General features: G+C 49.8%; 1 protein-coding gene across 1 annotated transcript in view; it reads right to left on the bottom strand.

Moving 5' to 3' along the window:
- ATP10A (ATPase phospholipid transporting 10A (putative)) overlaps positions 1-5,322 on the bottom strand; it is a 177,350-nt gene extending 172,028 nt beyond the window's left edge. Inside the window, 1 exon segment of the mRNA XM_060096925.1 lies at positions 4,703-5,322. Coding sequence (XP_059952908.1) covers positions 4,703-5,172 — 470 coding nt within the window. The 5' untranslated portion in view covers positions 5,173-5,322.
- Positions 5,323-16,038: the final 10,716 nt, after the last annotated feature.

Raw genomic sequence — 16,038 nt, 5'->3', positions numbered from 1 at the left:
TCTTGCGCTGGTACCTCTGCTTCTTCAAATCTTTTACTCCAAATAAGACAAAGATGCTGTGCTTCCCAGGGGCAAAATGTTTCTGCTGCTGGTGAGGAAGAGACTGGGCTCTCCAGGAAAGGGAGGAAAGGAGGACCAAGACAAGATAAATGGACAGAAACAAAAGGAGAACTTTGTCAGGTCCCATTTCAGGCTCTTCTGAAAAAACAAATCATGAAGCCCAGGGTAAGCAAATTGAACAGATAACCCTGATGAGCTGGGGGAACAAAGCGAGAATCAAAGGAAAGGGAAGAGACAAAAATCAGAGTAATTCCAAGATAAGCATTAGAGCACGCCCTGACTACCTGTTTTCCCAAAAGATGATGGAAAGACACCAAGATGCCATACTCAAATCCAAGAACAGAGTCCCCAAAGCCCAAAAGATTCAGGGAAAAGTCACCTTGGGTTAATTCATGCAGAAACGCTGCTGTTTCCATCATCCTAGAGACAGACACTGAAAGGTGCCTATGTTTGAGTTATCTCAAAGCGTATGGAAGCAAAGGGGAAAACATTACACAAGAACCCAGGCAGGGTTTGGGCAGAGGGTGGGGAGCCCATAGCACAAGGGTGCCAAACTCTCCCAGGGCCACAGGATCAGGGCCAGAAGGGGCACGTGGACCTGGGGCCAGTACCCCACTTGGCTAGTTAGGAAATGGAGTGCAAGTGAGGCGGGGGGGCTTGTGCAGAGTCTCGGCCAGGCAGGACCCCCACCTCAGGTTGCACCACTCTGAGGCTCATTCCATTTCTGGCAGCAGGGGCGAGGTTTCTGGTTTTAATGTGTTACCCCCCACCCCGCCCTGTGGTTGAAGAGGTGGATGAGTGCTTGGACCCCTGCTTCCGCTCTTCACCTCTCTTGGGCAAATCCCCTTCCAGGAATATTTCTTCTTATATTTCTTCTTAAATTTCCCCCCAGCTTCCCCTCTGATAACCATGCTCTGCTTTCCCACCACCAGAACCGCCATCCTCTGGGCTGGCTCTGCACTCCTGTCCCCTCTCCTCTGTCAGTCCCACCTGCCTTGGGACCTGTGGTCATTCGCTGCCCCCATTCATCCCAGCCTCTGGTGGCGCCGGTCCTGTCCCAGCTGGACGCTCGCTTGGTACTGGAGGTGGATGCCTGCCAGCTAAAGTGAACTCCAAGCCCCCCAGCAACAGAAACCTGAGGTCACATTGGGAGGGGAGGGGGACAGAACTCAGTCACCCCCTTTCTTTCCACCTGTGCCCAGAAGGAGGTGGTTTCTCCAGCCAACTGTCACCAACACCAGCAAGGTCTACGTGACCAGAAAGGGCTTCCATGCCTCCCCCATCACACTAGCCCACAGCCGAGTGATGCTCAGACTGACCTTCCCCCAGGGTGGGGGCCACAGGCAGGACCTGAACCCCCAAGATCACCCACTGCGCTCCTATCCTGCTGGCTCAGGAGGGTTTTCCTAAACACAGCCTGAAATCCAGGAGATGATACCGTGGGCTCAGGCCGTGGAAATAGGACCTCCGCTCAGGTTTGTTCATGCAAACCAAGCCGTGATATGGACCCCAGCTCTCCCACCTCCAGAGGCTCAGCAGCCCAGGGGTGGGGGGAGGAGAACCTGGGAACCTGCACTTCCAGCAAGCCTGATGGGGGATTCTCACAGAGAGGGAACCCAAGGACTCCGTTATGGGGACACACCACATAAATAACGGTACAAGTCATTGATGCACTGCACGCTCCAGTCAGAACACAGAGAAGCAACCCTCCAGAGACACTGTCAACAGGTTAGGCTTCCACAACTAGTCTGCTCTCACTCTGCATTTACATGCACTTGACTGAGAAGCCCCATTTCACAGCCACCAGAGCAGTGACACAACACAGGACAGACCCTGACTGTGCACCACTGTGGGGCCACTGCCTCCGTAGTCATCAAAGGCCTTGAACGAACTCTGGCCTGACATAAAATGTCATTTCCCAGGCTTCGCTGGCCAGCCTCAGTGCCAGCTCTCTGAGATCCTGACTTCAAGGCCGTACACGTGTCTGCGTACAGGTTAAGACCTGGTTGCAGTCTCAGGGGGCCCTGCCTCTGTCACGTGCGCCACGCTCCCTGGTCCCCGGACTCGTGCCCTCGGCAGGGAGTCTCCTGAGCTGCCTCTCTGGGCTAGCAGCCCCACCCAGGACCCCCACGGACATGCCCCACGGTGCAATCGGTCCCCACGGTATGCTCCAGGTGAGACCCAGACTCTCCCTTCTCCAGAGCCTGGGCTGGGTCTGGCTCAGTGAGGAAGAGCTCAGGGTGTTGGTTTGAGCCGATGGGCAACAGCAGCAAGGCAGCCATATGCAGTGTGGAATGCAATTGGAGGACGGGGAGGGCTCAGACATCCACAGGACTCAAAGCCTAGGCGGGAAAACACCCATCCCAGACTTTCTGGGCCCAGAGAAGTTTGACCTGGCTTCTGAAAAGGGATGGCTCTCCTCCAGACAGGCCTCCTCTCTACACACAGCTGCCACCATCTCACACCCACGGAGTCTCTCCAGGAAGAAGGCCAATTCTCTCCCCAGGAAAGCATTCAAGGAATTTGACTTGGGAACTGGGAGGTTCTGAGGAACTCCTCCTGAAAGTACCGTTATCCCCCAGGCCTCGTTCCCGAGGACTGTACCCAGCTTTTGAGAACCCAGGTCAGGTCAGGGTAGAAGGGGAAGAGAACGCGGATGGGTGGGTCCACGAGGAAGATGAAGGTTTCAGAATCCCATGAAACATTCTGAGGCCATGGAGTCCAGAGGTTGCTTTGGGGTTCCACTCTGAGTTTTCTCATGGGCATGTTGGGGGTGATGGTTGTTTTAAGGGTTAATTGACTTCATGGGTCGAAAGCACTTTGTCATCTGAAAATAAACTGTTTCTTGAGGCCTAAGTATTCCTAAAAAGGAGGCTACAGGAGCTACCAGCTGAGTAATAACAGGAAGTGATACATGTGTAAAGACTAAAACCTGGAGCCTCACTGGGGTCATGGTGAGCAGAACAGACTGGAGTGTTGGAATGGGGGACCCTGAGGACATCTGCGTAAGGGTGCCCCCTTCCCTTCTTGGCTTCAGGAGCCTGGGGAACAGGAGCTAGGAAACCCCACAGCCCTTTCTATCGATGTCATGCTTGCTGACTGGACAATGGGTACCCCTTGACAGCAAGCAGGCGGCATTACTCAAAAGTGGGTCATGATATAAGCATCACTTCTGTGCTAATTAAATACAGATTCCTGGGCCCAATCCCAGATGAGCCTGTCAGATGTGTTGGGGACTGGAGCCTGAGAATTGTTAAGCTGTTTATTCTTAAATTCAAGTTGTTAAATTGTTATTTTTAATAAGCTCCTCAGGCTGATTCTTATATAAATTTAAGAAGCACAAGCACCAGAATATTGTAAAAGCTGTGAAGTAGGGAAGACATGGGTCAAATTCTAATACTACTACATAGCAGCTGTGTGGCTTTGGGCAAGTTACTTAACCTCTCTGAACTTGTTTATTCATTTGTAAAATAAGTATAAGGCACAATCAGTGCTGCTGGGAGGGTCAGAGATACTCAAAGGCATTCATGGTCTTCGTCTAAACTATCCTAAGAGGCAGGAATAACCATGGCCCACTGAGAGTACAAGGGGCTTCCTGGAGTCCACTCACATGTGATGGTGGCTGAACAAGGGTAATGTCCTTCACCTCAGCGGCCCATATCAGCCCCTACACTGAGACTCAAGCAAAGACAACAGGAGGGAAAGATGGGCTGAGTTCTGGATGGAGGCCAAGACCATCTGCCTTCCTGAGGGGTGCGGCCTTGAGATGGACTCTACTACTAGACACAGCTCCAAGATGGGTATGCAGCCAAGTGGCTCTCTTGCGGTGGGGAGTGTAAAGAGAGAAGAGACAGAAGCATCCCAGACAGGTCCCACCTGAGGATCCAAAACTTTAGGGAGGTGCAGGAGGAGCCCAGAGGAAGTACATTCCTTGGTACTAACTGTGGACAGGGCTTGAAAAACCCCTCAAAACCTCGGTCTTTCCATCTGGAAACTGGGGTTAATTTTTAAAAAACTAAACAGTCAACTATGGGATGGCACCCAGCTGGGTGGCCTGCTCACAGCTCACGTCAATGGATGGGCGCCGCTGTTACTACCCCTGCCCTTTTAACTGGTCTCTGCCTGGCATGTCAGAACTTGGCGGCAGTTTCACTCTGTTGCCCCAAGACGAAATGTTATCTAAGACCGAGCTTTACATTCATTCCTATGTAGGCTGTTAAAGTCGTTCAACATCCTGGCGCTTGGAGTCTGGCTGAAGATTGAGGCTGGGACTTCAGGCTGGGGCGCCCGGGAATAGATTTCCCTCCTTTTTACTTACAAGGCAGGAGCGGTTGGGAATGAGGACGCCCAGCTGCCTCTGGATTCCAGCCCTGGGATCCCTAGGCTCAGAAGCGGTGTCTGAGTGACAATCAAGGACAGGGTACCCCCGCGCCCCGACATCTACGGTTTATTGCTCTCCGCGAGCCGAGTCGCAGAGTCCCGGCTCGGCCCCCGGTCCCTCGAGGGCCGGCCCTCCGCCCTGAGTTGAGCCGCTCTCTCCGGGCCTCCCCACCCCGTGCCACTCACTCCGCGCCCAACGCCAAGTTTCCGGGAGCGCCCCGGCCCTGCGCGGACCCAGCGCCGCCCCGCCCGCTCCGCTCACCTGCTGAAGACGAGGCAGCCCAGGTGGTTGATCTCTTGGTCGGAGCGGTGACGGCTGTAGTCCTCCCACAGGTCCTTGAAGGCCGTGACCGCCAGGATGAAGAGCACGGGCGCCAGTGCCAGGCCGGGCTGAAAGGCGTTCACCGCCGGCACGAAGTTGAGCAGCGCGATGAAGACGAAGTACACGTTGGCCAGGCGATGGAACTGCTCGAACAGGTTCTTGGGCAGGAAGGACAACACAGTGTACTTGGTGGTCTTGAGCCGGTTGTCGGCCAGGTGCTGGGCGCCCCCGCACCGCCGCCGCCGCGCGCCCTTGGCCGCGCTCGCCACGGGGTCTTCGGCGCCCGGGGGCGGCAGCAGATTGGAGCACACCGTGCGCGTCCTGACCTCCCGGCGGCGGCGCCGCCGCCGCCGCCGCCGCCGCCGTCCCGGGGGCCCGGGCTCCTCAGCCGCCGCCGGCTCCCACTCCATGGCCGCGTATCGCCGCGCCCGGCTCCTCCGCCGCTCGCGCCCGCCCGCGCCAGCCTCCTAGGTGATCATCGCCGGCGGACCGGCGCGGCGGCTCGGGCTCCCAGCCTGCGGGACGCACAGAGACGCGGTTAGCGGCAGCCCCGCCCAGCCCAGCCCAGCCCAGCCCAGCCCGCCCGCCGTCGGGGCCGGGCACCGCACAGAGACCACTTGTCCTCGCACCCTCCCGGGCCTTTCCGCTCCGGAGGCCCCCGGCCCCGCCCCGCGCCGCGCCGCGCCCAGCGTGGGACACCAAGGAGAGCGGGAAACAAAAAGCCGAGCTGGAAACTTTAGAGCGGCTTAGTTTCGTTTCCCAGAAGCATCAGTTCGGTCCCAGCACATTGCAAACGCGCCCCGCCACCGGAGGAGAGAGGAGGCGGCAGAGTGTGGGAGAAAAGGACCGCAGCCCCCCTAGGCTGGCGGGCTCTTCCCGAGTCCATACAGGAGGCTGGGAGCCTCCTGGAATAAACTAGAATCACAGTTCAAATGAACCAGGGCATACCAATGCTCCGATTTTTATGTCTTATTTACCGAGGACATCTGCTCCTGGGACCCCAAGAGGATTCTTCGTTGCCTCTACACTCTTCCTTACCCTGCCCTTTCAGATTCACTTCTTGGGTGAACTAGACTTTGAACTTTCATGATCATCAATCACTGCCTTTCTTTACTTCCCTAAATAGAATTTTTTTTTCTTTTTTTCCCCTTAATTGAAGGGAGGAATATTTCTCTAGGCAAAGGCAGGCTTTGGTTTGCTCTATTTCCGTCTCTTTTCCTCTCTGGTATACCCTTAGGGCCAAAATATACCTTGTGTGCTCTGGTTCTGAAGTGGCCTCTATGACCCAGACGGTGACGGGGCGTTGAAGATGGTTGTTGGAAGGGGAAGGGGGGTGCCCAGGAGGGTGTGGCAGAAGTGTCTGTTGGTGCAAAGGGCTCCCCTCAGTATTCATAGGGAATCAGAGAGCAGTGTGTGAAGGGTGGGCAGAGACTGGGCATGGCAGAAGGTATGGGGAGCCCCAAGTGGGGACAGTAAGACTCGCCCCCAGATGTACTACAGCCAGCGGTGACAGTTTGGCCACTTTAGAAGTACAGATGTGAGAAGCAGGGATTTCTTGCCCAGGAGACCATGGTTGGGAATTTGGGTGAGAGGAGCACTTTTGGGTGCTGCCTATCTGGATCTGGGGAGCTGTTGACCTCCTCCTCCTCCTTCAGGCCAGCCCCTCATTTCTCTTACTGCAATGGGCCACTATCATCTCCCAAGGGACCACCTCAGCAGCCTCTGCTGGCCTGAGTTCCTCCCTCAGGTGCCCGCTGACAAGTCACTTCCCTGGCTTTGCTCAAATCACTTACCTCTTCCCCATAACGCTCTCTCAGAATGGTCCTCACCTCCCATACCCTGGCTTACAACCCATCCAGCCAGGCCAGGGGCTCACATTTCTACAGGGAACCTTGCCGTGGACCACAATATTTACTAGAATCCAGCCTGAGGAGGGTAGAGTGACAGGTACTAAGAAAATAATCCACGCCATCAATCAAGCCTCTTTCCTTCCACCATTCCTGGGGGTACCATATTGATGTATGGTACATCATCATACATCAAAGGTCCAAATCAGAGAAAATTTTGACTGAAGTGCCTGCATTTTCAGGGAAAGAAATCAGATCTCACAGTGGACCAGTGGTATACCAAATTGAGTGTTAACAGCCCACGAAGGACCACAATTTCTCTGGTGTCCAGGGACTAACTCATGGATCCACATTTTCCTCCATCCCCCAACCCAGCGAGGTCCCAGGGCCTGCTGGTTCCCTCCATTTCCCATCCCTACAGTATCCCCAGGGTTGCCCCAGGGCCTCTGGGTGGGTCTCCCTGCCTTCCAGTCTCCCAGCTACAGCCAGTCCCCAGGTGGCCAAAGGGGTTACTTGACTTCCTTGACTACTTCAATTCATTTCCTAACCCGGGAGCTTACAGGAGTCCCCTGCTGCTTACAAAGACAAAGGCTGGCTCCTCAGGCAGAGGTCCCTTGAGACCCTCAGGGAACAGGCATCAACTTGCTAATTTAACTCTGCCCCGCCCTCCTCCCCACCAGCCCCAAGGGAGAGGTCTCCTTATGCTTCTCAGAACAGGTCTTGTTCGTTCCCATCTATGTTCCGCTCTAAGTTTCCAAGATTCTGTGAGTCACACTGCTCCCTAAGCCTGGAACCTCTCCCCACCTGCTCTTCACCAATCCAAATTCAGTATTTCCACTAAGGCCTAGTTCATCTGTCCTCGAAGGTTTCCACACTGCATGATCCATTGAACCTCATGGAATTACTTCTATTCTGACATATGTGTAGTGGTATGTAAACCTCTCTTAGACTGTTCTGCAGAGGTTTTGGGTTTGGATGTCTTCTGTCAGCCAAACTCTCAGACTCTTAGCTGCCTGGGCCCGGACCAGGCTTGGATGGACTCCCAGGCTGGCCATCTGGACCCGAGTTCTAAGGAGGCCCTGCTGCTGACCCCCGGGCAAGTATCTTTCATTGTCCTCACTCAGCAAATACTTATTCATCACCTGCATGTGCCTGGCGTCGTTCTAGGCACTGGGGCCACTGGGGAGAATTGTCTCACGGATCTAACATTCTAGTAGAAGAGGCAGTGATATTGTGATCTATAATAAGAAATATATATTTGGTCTTTGTCTCCATTACTGGTTTCCGGCACAGAGCTCCTAATCCCTTGGAATTTCCTAAGTGATAAGAGCTATAAAGGTGCCTTGATATTCATAACAAACCCCTTTCAACCACACCTGGGTTTATGTTAATGAAGTGACTTTTAGAAAACCCCTAAGGATGGGGCAGATTGCCAGGGAACCATCTAAGTGATTAGAAGGTTGGAACTTTCCACCCTGACCTCTGGGGAGGGGAGTGAGCATGGGGGTTGAATCAATTACCATTAATCAAAGGTTTTAATCACTTTTATGTAATGAAGCCTCCATAAAAACCCAAAGGACTGTGGTTGGAGAGCTTCTAGGGTGGTGATCATGTGGAGATTCTAGGAGTGTCGAGGGCTCACAAAGGGCATAGATACTCTTTGCTTTCCCCGCACCTTGCCCTGTGCACCTCTTCCATCTGCCTGTTCCTGAGTTATATCCTATTATGATAAACTGGTAATCTAGTAAGTAAAATGTTTTCCTGAGTTCTGTGAACCACTCTAGCAAATCAGTTAAACTCAAGGAAGGGGGGCCTTTGGGAACCTCCAATCTATAGCCAGAATCTATAGTTGATCTATTGTCAGAAGCCCAGCTGACAAACCTGAACTTGTGATTGTCTCCTGAAGTGGGAGCAGTCTTGTGAGACTGAGCCCTTACCCTGTGGGAGATGGTGTCATAATTGAGTTGAACTGTAGGACACCAGCTGGTGAATTCCCACACACACATATTGGAATCGGTGTCCCATAACAAAGGCAGCCACTAAACAGGACACTCTGGGAACACACTAAGTCCCTGCTCTCTGGAACACTGTGTTCTCCTGTGGGAATTCCAACAAGGCGGGCACAGGAAATGGAGGGGCACGGGCAACCCGGCGGGGAGGGGTGTGTTTGGCTTACTGTAGCTAGTGCTGTCGGAGTGGGCCTCTCCTAGGCAGCCCTGAGCAGAGGCTAAGGAAACAAGCTACACAGATGTCTGGGAGAAGAAACACCAAGTGCAGGAGAGGGTGAGGTTCCGGGCCCAGAAGATGGGCTAGGTGACTAGGGCCCCAGGGTGGACTCTTGGAGGGCCTGGAGGATCACGGTGATCATTTTGGCTTTTAGCTGAGTGAGAAGGGAAGCTGGTCGGGGGGTGGGTGGAGGACTCATGTGACTGGACTCAGGTTTTCAAAGATCATCGGCTGGGGCTTCCCTGGTGGTGCAGTGGTTAAGAATCCGTCTGCCAATGCAGGGGACATGGGTTCGATCCCTGGTCTGGGAAGATCCCACATGCCACAGATGAGCCCGTGCGCCACAACTACTGAGCCTGCGCTCTAGAATCCCTGCGCCACAACTACTGAGCCCATGCACCACCACTACTGAAGCCCATACTCTCTAGAGCCCCTGCTCCACAACAAGAGAAGCCACTACAATAAGAAGCCCGCACACCGCAACAAAGAGTAGCCCCCGCTCGCTGCAAGTGGATGGAGAAAGCCCACCCGCATCAACAAAGACCCAACACAGCCAAAAATAATAAATATATAAAAATAAAATAAATTTATATAAAAAGAAACAGATCATCGGCTGTTGCGTGAATAGAATGCAGAGGAGTGAGAGCAGCAGAGGGAGGCCGTCAGAAGCTATTGCAGTGACCCTGGACAGGGGACAGTGGCTCAGGTGGGGGTAGCCATGGTGGAGGCTGGAAAGCAGCTACTCAAGCAAGCAGAATCTGCTGGTGGCCTGGGCATGGTGTCTGAAAGAAAGAAGGGAGTTGAGGATGTGTAGCTAAAAACTTGCGTTGCTGAGGCAGGAGGACAGTGTGGGGAGCGGGGGGAGGGTGCTGCAGGTGGGCACCGGGCCCAAGAGCCAAGGTGCAGGAGGCAGGGGTCCACAGGTGCACACATCCCAGCTCAACAGGGAGGCCCAGCCAGAGATGTCAGTCTGGGGTCAAAGAGCAGGATGTGGGTGGAGGACAGCGTGGCTGGGAATGGGACTGGGGCACAGGGGCCAGCGTGCAGGGCCTCACCTGCCTTTGGAAGGGACAGGCCTCTCTGGATTTGTTCCAAGGGCAACAGGAAGCCACGGACTGCCCCAAGCAAAGGCATGAGATGAAAGAATCTGATTTCCCCTTTTAAAAGATGGAAGATGGGCTTGGAGCCCAGTGGGAGCAACAAGGCAGTGGATTAAATAGGAGGTGGCTTAGACCCAGGCAATGGATAGACAGTAGAAAAATTGGCAGTATGTCTTCCAGGTACAATATGTCCCTTACATACAGACCTTCAGTTGCAAACTTGCAAAGGTGCGAATGTGTGTTCGCATGTCCAATCATGTAAGTTAGTTCATGTGTCTGGCGTACATTGGTTTTTCCACCACTTTATGCTGGAGGTAGAGAAATATTACTTGGAGAAGGACGTCCCATTCAACATTCTTTTGCTGCTTGACGACACTCTGGGCCACCCCCCATTCATGGACGACTTTCATCCCAATGTCAAAGTAGTGCATCTGCCATCAAATACTGCGTCGCTGATCCAGCCTATGCACCAGGGACTTACAGCGACTTTCAAGAAATATTATTTATGTCACACTTTTCATCAGGCAGTAAAGGTGAGTGACGAATCAGGAACAACCTTGTGACAATTTTGGAAGGACTATAAGGCCATACATGTACAAGGCCATAAAAAACATTGACTTTGCTCGGCGTGAGGTTACGGCCGTCACCATGAATGGGGTTTGGAAGAACTTTGCCTGCAATTTGTTCATGATTTTCGTGGATTTGAGAAAGTGGATGAGGAGTCCAAAGAGATCTTCAGTAACTTAGTGACCCTCAGCGAGAAGCTGGAGCTAGGTCTGCAAGAGGACGACTTCATTGAACTCCTTGCTGTGCAACATGAGGAGCTTACTAATGAAGACCTGATGGAATTGGGGGCCCAGAGAAAGGGTACAGAGAAACAAGAGGAAGAAGAAGTAACTGAAGAACCAAAGAGATTCACGACACAGGAAATGGCAAGGGGATTTTCCTTATTTGAGGAGGCACTGCTAGTTTTTGAGGCACAGGACCCGAATGTAGAAGAGTACACGAAGGTTGCAGCAGCTGTTCAGAATGCCATCCAGTGCTACCATGTAATCTATGACGAGAAAAAAAGAGCTACTACCCAGACATCACTTTTTCAAGAGGGTAGATAGAATTGAATCCAGCAAGCAACCAGAACCTGTGCCATCAGCGTCAGGTGTGAGCGAAATTGCAGCTGGCCCTCCGTCTCCTATTGCTGGCCATCCTTCAGCTCTACCATCTCCCACCTCCTCTCCCTCCTCCAGTCAGTAACTCTTCTTGCCTGTTCACTCGATGCCAGCCCCTGTATGCCTTCTGTTGTACTGTACTACTGTACTTTTCAAGGTACTATACTGTAAGATTAAAAATGTTTTCTTTATTTTTTGTGTTTGTTTGTTTTTTATGTATTACTTGTGTGAAAAGTATTATAACCTATTACAGTACAGTACTATGTAGCCGATTGTGTTAGCTGGGTACCTAGGCTAACTTCGTTGGACTTAACAAACAAATTGGACTTACGAACATGCTCTTGGAATGGAACGCGTTTGTTTGTAGGGGACTTGCTGTAGAGTTAATTGATTGGCCAACAGGTTGGATGTTTGGATGAGGAAATGAGGTGAATCAAGAGTAACACTTAAGAGTTTAATTAATAACTTGGGGATGAAGGGGAGCAGAGTATGCCACCCTTTGGCACATTGATTAGTTTGAATTAAAGTTACTTGAGAGGGCTTCCCTGGTGACACAGTGGTTGAGAGTCCGCCTGCCGATGCAGGGGATGCGGGTTCGTGCCCCGGTCCGGGAAGATCCCACATGCCACGGAGCGGCTGGACCCGTGCGCCATGGCCGCTGAACCTGCACGTCCGGAGCCCGTGCCCCGCAACAGGAGAGGCCACAACAGTGAGAGGCCTGCATATCGCACAAAAAAAAAAGTTACTTGAGAAACAGCCAGTGCAAGAACGACACTTTGACCCTCCTTTGTCCCCCTGAAATCAGGAAATAAATATCCCATGTGAAGATACCCTCTCTGTAACAGGAGGGTAGAAAGCATACTTATCACCAGAAATAGGGAATTTAGGGGAGTTCCCTAGTGGTCTAGTGGTTAGGATTCCGGGCTTTCACAGCCATGGCCTGGGTTCAATCCACGGTTGAGGAGCTGAGATCCCACAAGCCGCACAGTGCTACCAAAAAAAAAGAAAGAAAGAAAGAAAGAAGGAATTTTAGGACTGAGAAGGCTATATACACAAACCTTTTTACTTCTTCACCGTTTACTCCCTGAGCCCAAACCCCTTTGTCTCATCAATTCTTCACAAATGCGTTGTTTCTTTGTCTAAAAGGTCTAAAAGCTGCCTGCTTTTGTTGCTTCTTTGAGTCTCTTTTTTTATGTACAAAAATTAAATGTGTTTTTCTTCTATTAATTTGTCTTATGTCAGTTTAACTATTAGACCAGCCACAGAACCTAGGAGGAAAGAAGGAAAAGTTTTTCCACCCCTAAAGGGAAGAACAAGTTTGGGGAAGAAAACACAAAGGTAGCATACGCCATGCTAAGTGTGAGGTGCCTGTTGGACATCAAACAGATGCCCAGTAGGCAGTGAGACAGTGAGGTCTCAACATCATAGGAGAGGCCAGCACCAGAGATACAGATCTGGGCAACATCAAAAGAGACCTGTAATTTAGAGCTATGTGATGAGAAGCTGGTACCTACAGACAGAGCGTAAATAGAGTGTATAGAAGAGACCCTGGTGTGACGTTCTCACTGAACAACGTAGAGGATCAGACGAGGCAGTCCTGAAAACCGTGTCCAGCTTTCATGTACCGAGAATCAGCCCCTTTGATGGTGTGATGCTTGCTTAATTAATACTTCTGGACTAAGTGACAATCACATTCTCAACGTTTTAAACTAACAACATTTGTTTAATATTTACTCTGTGACTGCCCCTAATTTTTAAAAAAAGGGATAAGAGAGTTTGAAATGTGAAATGTATCAAAGCAGGCACAGATGCTGGCCATTTATTAACAAGGCACAGATGCTGGCATTAATAATGTGATTTTAAATAAATGTTAATTAATTAACATTTATTTTAAAATTATCAAAGTATAGAGCTGTGGAATATTAGGTTAGATTAATTGGTTAATGATCCATGGTAATGTCCCAAATCCCAGAAATGCCAAATTCACCGAGACTCAAGTAAACATTTCTATTTTAGAATGCTTGCCTGTGCACAGTTTGTTCTCCTTTTCTCCAAACTAAATTTCTTGTAAAAGACAGATGATTTTTTTTTTAAGATAAATGTATAGTTGTGCTGGGAAACTGGGGAAAGTATCTTCAGAAGATAGAAAGGGATGCCTAGAGATATAAAGCAGGTGAAAGTGGGTTGGTGAGGAAGTCTAATAAATATAAGGGAATGCATTATATAGTCAAGTAGGCAAGGACGCTTTTTAAAAAGTGTTTTCCAAATATACCGCCTGGAAAAGTCCCAAATCTGAAGAGAAGGTCTGGGAGCACGAGCCGTGCTGGGGCATCTGGGGAGGAAAGGAGATCCATCATTCCTGCATTATAAGGACCAGGGTGCTGCTCTAGACCCCAGGCCCGTTATTTCTACTAGTTGCCCTCACTGCCTGATGCACATGAGGGACCCTGGTGAGCTTCAAAATCACACCAACACCCAAGTCTCGCTCCAGACCAGTTATATGTGGGTGATTCTACATGCAGGTGGGTTTAGACTCTGGTCTACATCTGCAGTTGTTGAGTATGAACTTATTAAGCAGTCAAGAGTCACCGGATTCTTGAGCAGAACTAGTAACATGAGAGAAAGAAAACAACTCCACAGAAGTAAGTTTGTCCTCTCTGAGAGAATACAGAGCCAGCACAGAACACAGAATAACATTAAAAATCATTATTATCCTTAAAAAAGATCCCAAAGTCCAGCCCATGTATAGAATTGCCACGGGAAAGAAGCAAATGAGAAACAATAAATTAAAAATAGTAGGGCCTCCCTGGTGGCGCAAGTGGTTGAGAGTCCGCCTGCCGATGCAGGGGATGCGGGTTCGTGCCCCGGTCTGGGAGGATCCCATATGCCGCGGAGCGGCTGGGCCCGAGAGCCATGGCCGCTGGGCCTGCACGTCCGGAGCCTGCGTGTCCGGAGCCTGTGCTCCGCAACGGGGGAGGCCACAACAGTGAGAGGCCCGCATACCGCAAAAAAAAAAAAAATAAATAAATAAAAAAAATAAAAAAAAATAAAAATAGTAAAAACTTTGGAGCAAAGGCAGGGCTGGTTACATAGTTTTTAAAAACATAATACACAATGTGAATGTACTTGCTGTCACTGAACTGTACACCATAAATGGCTAAGATGGCAAATGTTATATTTATGTATATTTTATCATAATTAAAAAAATAATAGAGGGGGAAAATTAGTAATCTGGATGGTAAACTGAGGAAATCTTTCAGAATGCAGGGCATAAAGATGAAGAAATGAAAACTGCAGAGAAGAGGCTAGAAATGTGGAGGATGGATCCAGAAAATTCCCTCCCAGATGCCTGTGCTAATGGCTGACAAGGTAAATTGGACCAACGCTTCAGAGGACATCTAGAAAAAATGGACAAAACCTTAATAGAAAATCTGTTTGGAAGCATCAGAGAGTGAACTAAAAGCAAAGGTAATGAGGCCAGGACCCAGAAGGAGGAGGACATCAGAGAGCAGAGTCCAGGGTCTGGGACAGGACTCTGCAAGCCCCTCTCCCTAGCAGCCTGGCTTGTCCCCTCCCTGCTGTGACTCACGCCCGATGTGCTGTTTGTGGGCGCTCTTCTGCAACTCAAGACCTGAGCTCCACCAGGCCTGGCTTGGGGGCTGCCTGGTCACTGCTGCCACGCGTCCTGGTGCCAGGAGAGTGCCTCACAGGGCTGCCTCTGGAACGTACTCAGCAGATAAACATTTACCTTCCCCACGTGATGGAAAAACTGCAACACTCTTCCATGGGAGGCAGATTTTGAATACAGATTTGTATATTAGTCAAATTGATATTCAACTTTCCTGGCAATTAAATGCATTGCCAGACATTCAAAAGTTCAGAGAGGCAACCATTCATGCTTGTTTTCTGAACAAAAAAAAAAATGTAGCTTACTATTTGTGGTAATATATCTATAAAATGAACATAATCTGCCTTTATATATTAGTGTTATTTTTCTACTTTCTACAATTAGAAAATATAAACTAGAATAAGTGACTCAGGAATAAGAAAACTTTTATTTTTATGGAAGTATAGTTGATTTACAATGTTGTATTAGTTTCAGATTCCTTTCCCTTATAGGTTATTACAAAATGTTGAGTATGGTTCCCTGTATACAGTAGATCCTTGTTGGTTACCTATTTTATATATAGTAGTGTGCATATGTTAATCCAAGATTCCTAATTTATCCCTCCCCCCTTCCACTTTGGTAACCATAAGTTTGTTTTTTATGTCTGTGAGTCTGCTTCTGTTTTGTAAATAAGTTCATCTGTATCATTTTTCTTCATTCCACACATATAATATTTGTCTTTCTCTGTCTGGCTTATTTCACTCAGTATGATAGTCTCTAGATCCATCCTTGTTGCTGCAAATGGCATTATTTCATTCTTTTTTATGGCTGAGTAATATTCCATTGTGTGTGTGTGTGTGTGTGTGTATATATATATATATATATATATATATACACACACACACACACACACACCATATCTTGTTTATCCATTCATCTGTCTATGGACATTTAGGTTGTTTCCAAGTCTTGACTATTGTAAATAGTGCTACTATGAACATTGGGATGCATGTATCTTTTCAAATTAGAGTTTTCTCCGAATATATGCCCAGAAGTGGGATCCCTGGATCATATTGTAACTCTTATTTTTAGTTTTTTAAGGAACCTTCATACCGCTCTTCATCGTGGCTGCACCAATTTACATTCCCACCAACAGTGTAAGAGGGTTCCTTTTTTTTTAAATTAATTTATTTATTTTTGGCTGTGTTGGGTCTTTGTTGCTGCGCGCAGGCTTTCTCCAGTTACGCCGAGCAGGGGGTACTCTTCGTTGCAGTGTGCAGGCTTCTCGTTGCGGTGGCTTCTCTTGCTGTGGAGTATGGGCTCTAGGTGT

The sequence above is a fragment of the Mesoplodon densirostris genome, chromosome 4 (genome assembly GCF_025265405.1).
Source record: "Mesoplodon densirostris isolate mMesDen1 chromosome 4, mMesDen1 primary haplotype, whole genome shotgun sequence".
Classification (NCBI taxonomy): Eukaryota; Metazoa; Chordata; class Mammalia; order Artiodactyla; family Ziphiidae; genus Mesoplodon; species Mesoplodon densirostris.
This window is presented reverse-complemented; position numbering and strand designations above follow the sequence as displayed.